This window comes from Cyclopterus lumpus, chromosome 23 (assembly GCF_009769545.1).
Source record: "Cyclopterus lumpus isolate fCycLum1 chromosome 23, fCycLum1.pri, whole genome shotgun sequence".
NCBI lineage: Eukaryota > Metazoa > Chordata > Actinopteri > Perciformes > Cyclopteridae > Cyclopterus > Cyclopterus lumpus.
In genome coordinates this window covers 12,048,512-12,051,725 of record NC_046988.1, presented here as the reverse complement: position 1 = coordinate 12,051,725, position 3,214 = coordinate 12,048,512, and the positions used below count along the sequence as shown (strand labels likewise).

Sequence of the window (3,214 nt, the reverse complement as noted above, 5' to 3'; positions counted from 1 at the left end):
TGTGTATATGTATGTATGTATGTATATATATATATATATATATATATATATATATATATATATATATGTATGTGTATGTATATATATATATATATATATATGTGTATGTATATGTATATATATATATATATATATATATATACTCGATGGACAAAATCTGGCAAATTGTTCTTTCAAGTGGCACTTTACTGATCTAAAAACCAACATTAGTTTTAAACCCCTTATGGAATGTTGTATATTAAATGTTGTTATGTTGTCTTTTTAACAAGAGTATTATGTCTTTCACTTTCTCAGTGTCTGCTTAGGGAATATCTCTGCGATGCCATTTTGTCCGGATGCAGATATTTGAAGCACCTGTCGTGAAACCCGAGATGACATTTCTATAAACCTTAATGTATATGCATTCCCTGCACAGAGTCTGTACGGTTGTAAAGACCTATTGAAAGAAGAAGGGGGGGAAAAAAAGAAAAGATGCTTGATGCAGTGTGGCAGTCAAAGTGTTGGGTAGAGTTTCACATTCTATATATAAGCCTGGTGACTTGTGTCCCTGCTGCTCTGTTTGAATGCCAGTCACACTGTCAAAACAGAGAGAGGGGCGCCACAATATGATGGACCTTTTTGAGACCAACCCTTATCTTTTCAATGATTTGCGCTACTTGGAAGAAGGGGATCATGGACCACTACAGCACCTGGACATGTCCGGGGTGTCCCCTCTGTACAACGGCAATGACAGCCCTCTGTCCCCGGGCCAGGATAACGTTCCGTCGGAGACCGGAGGGGAGAGCAGCGGGGAGGAGCACGTCCTCGCGCCCCCGGGTCTCCGCGCGCACTGCGACGGCCAGTGCCTCATGTGGGCCTGTAAGATCTGCAAGAGGAAGTCGGCGCCGACGGACAGACGCAAGGCCGCCACGCTCAGGGAGAGGAGGAGGCTGAAGAAGATCAACGAGGCCTTCGAGGTGCTGAAGAGGAAGACCGTGGCCAACCCCAACCAGAGGCTACCCAAGGTGGAGATTTTACGCAGCGCCATCAGCTACATCGAGGGCTTGCAGGACCTGCTGCAGACGCTGGACGAGCAGGAGAAAACGCCAAACGGATCGTCCCACAAGTTCAAAGAGCACAGTGTAAGATATCCTTCAGAATCCTCACGGCATTCCCGTGATATCTCCTCGCAGTCTGCCAGCGGGCCTGTGGCATTCAGATGACTTTATAATGACGTCATGATGACTTAATGACGTGTTTGTATCCGTTATATCACTTCTACTATGTCTGCATGTACTTGTAAGGTGACTGTGGTGCTATTAATGACATTATTTTGACTTTTTATTGACATTTTAAAAATTCCGGTTGGCACTACCAAGTCACTGGTGTTAATGTTGGGTCACTATACATGTTTTCCTGTTAGGATATATCTATAATATTCACTTTGTATTAGTTTTTTTTATGTCTGTCCAAAGTTTTTGTTTGTCAACTGCTAATTTGGCGAACTATACTTTATGCATGAGGTTTCATTTTAACTGACCGAACACATGCATGGATAACATGTGATGTGTGTTGTTCCAGGTGGCCAGTCATGAGTATCACTGGAAAAAGTCCTCCGAGAGCTGGCCGACCTCTGCCGACCATTCCACCGCAGCAATGATAAACCAGAGAGAAGGTACATCTGCCAAAAGTCATTTACAATCAACAGTAAATGAATGCATAAAATGAAACTAATTGTTCACGTCCTTTTTCTGTTTTCAGGAACCAGTGAGTCTTCTGGGGCCTCCAGCCTCCTGCGTCTGTCCTCCATCGTGGACAGCATCACCAATGACGACAAAATCAACTTCAGCGAAGGCGTTTCAGAAAACTGAAACGCGCTCGACTAGACAGGAATTTTTTTCGAATTTACATTATTTATGTCTCTAAATTATTTCCATTATATTCAGCCATTCGGGCTTCTGTTTGTTATGTAGTCTTCATTTGTACAGCAGGAACAACACATTTGTACATATTTTATAATAAAGTGATGTTTAGATTTTATTTATTTTATATTAAGAAACATGAAGCTTTTTTTTATGAAAGCTGATATTGTATTTAAATGTTTGTACATACTGACCAAGACCATAAATAAAAAAATAACTGCACAGTTAAACGTTTAGTTTTTTTTAAGCTATAAATTAAATGATATAGCGATACTTTGATAAAACACATTAGTGCTTTTTAAAAAAAATCAGCCTTAATCTTCAAGGCCAATTCTGTAAATCAGTGTTAATGAAGGATTTTCTGGCAATAGCGATGCGTTTTCCTACGCTGTGATGAGTGCATGAAGTATTCAACGTATCCTCATGCAACGGTATGATGCACGTTACTCTTCCTTTTTTTAGGCAACAAGACTTCTTAGTTAGGTTTTGGAAAAGATTGCGGATTGGGTCCAAATAACGACGGAAGTGGCATTACTTAAGTACGGAAGTCACATGACAAATACATCATTCCTTTAGCTAGCTGGCTAATGTCAGCTGGCTAATTCCACCACGCTTTCGTGCCATCGAGCGGCAGCACCGGTCCCTTTGCCCTCGCCGACGGGAGACTCCAGACCGGCTGCTCCGGAGACAGAGGCAGTGAGGTGGAGGGACAGCTGGGTGTAAATCTGCTCTCATCGGCGCTCTTGATAAACAGTAAATTCATCAAATTCAGACTCACAAGCCATATCCTCATTGTCTAAGCTACTGCAGCTGTATTGCATGTCGACGCTGCGTTGAGGCTTTTGTCATACGGAGGAGGTGGGCGTCGTTTCATCCCTCGGCCCTTTGCCCACATTTTTTCCCCCAAAAAATGCAGGGGGTGGACTTCGGCTCAGACCTTGGGGAGACGTTTGCACTAATCTCCATCATTGTATTCCTCATTCTTCAAGTGCATGCTGGAAAAGGAGAATCCATTCTAGTGGGTCGAATTGCATTTGACAAGCAGACGCAACTCAAGCATCACACATATAGTATCTTTAAGCTTTCTTTTTCAAATTTCAAATAAGAAGTTGCTCTGCCTCTCACTGTATCTCTGTGTTTTACACTGAAATAGAAAGAAAAAAAAACACATGATTACACATTACCAGTTCAAGGTCTACCAGTTCCCCTATAGCATTCACGGCTGTTAGAAGTCCATACGTTTAAACTACCCTGGAATAGTTTGCTGCCGGGCTGCTTCTCTTTGTTCCAGCTGGCCTCCAGCAGCACTGATC

The 3,214-nt window shown here is 42.3% G+C and overlaps 1 protein-coding gene across 1 annotated transcript; it reads left to right on the top strand.

The window, feature by feature from the left end:
* Positions 1-605: 605 nt before the first annotated feature.
* Positions 606-1,850, top strand: myf6 (myogenic factor 6). The gene is made up of 3 exons (XM_034526251.1): positions 606-1,121; positions 1,561-1,654; positions 1,741-1,850. The coding sequence occupies exons 1-3, from the start codon at positions 606-608 to the stop codon at positions 1,848-1,850; spliced, it is 720 nt and encodes a 239-aa protein (XP_034382142.1).
* The last annotated feature ends 1,364 nt before the right edge of the window (positions 1,851-3,214 follow it).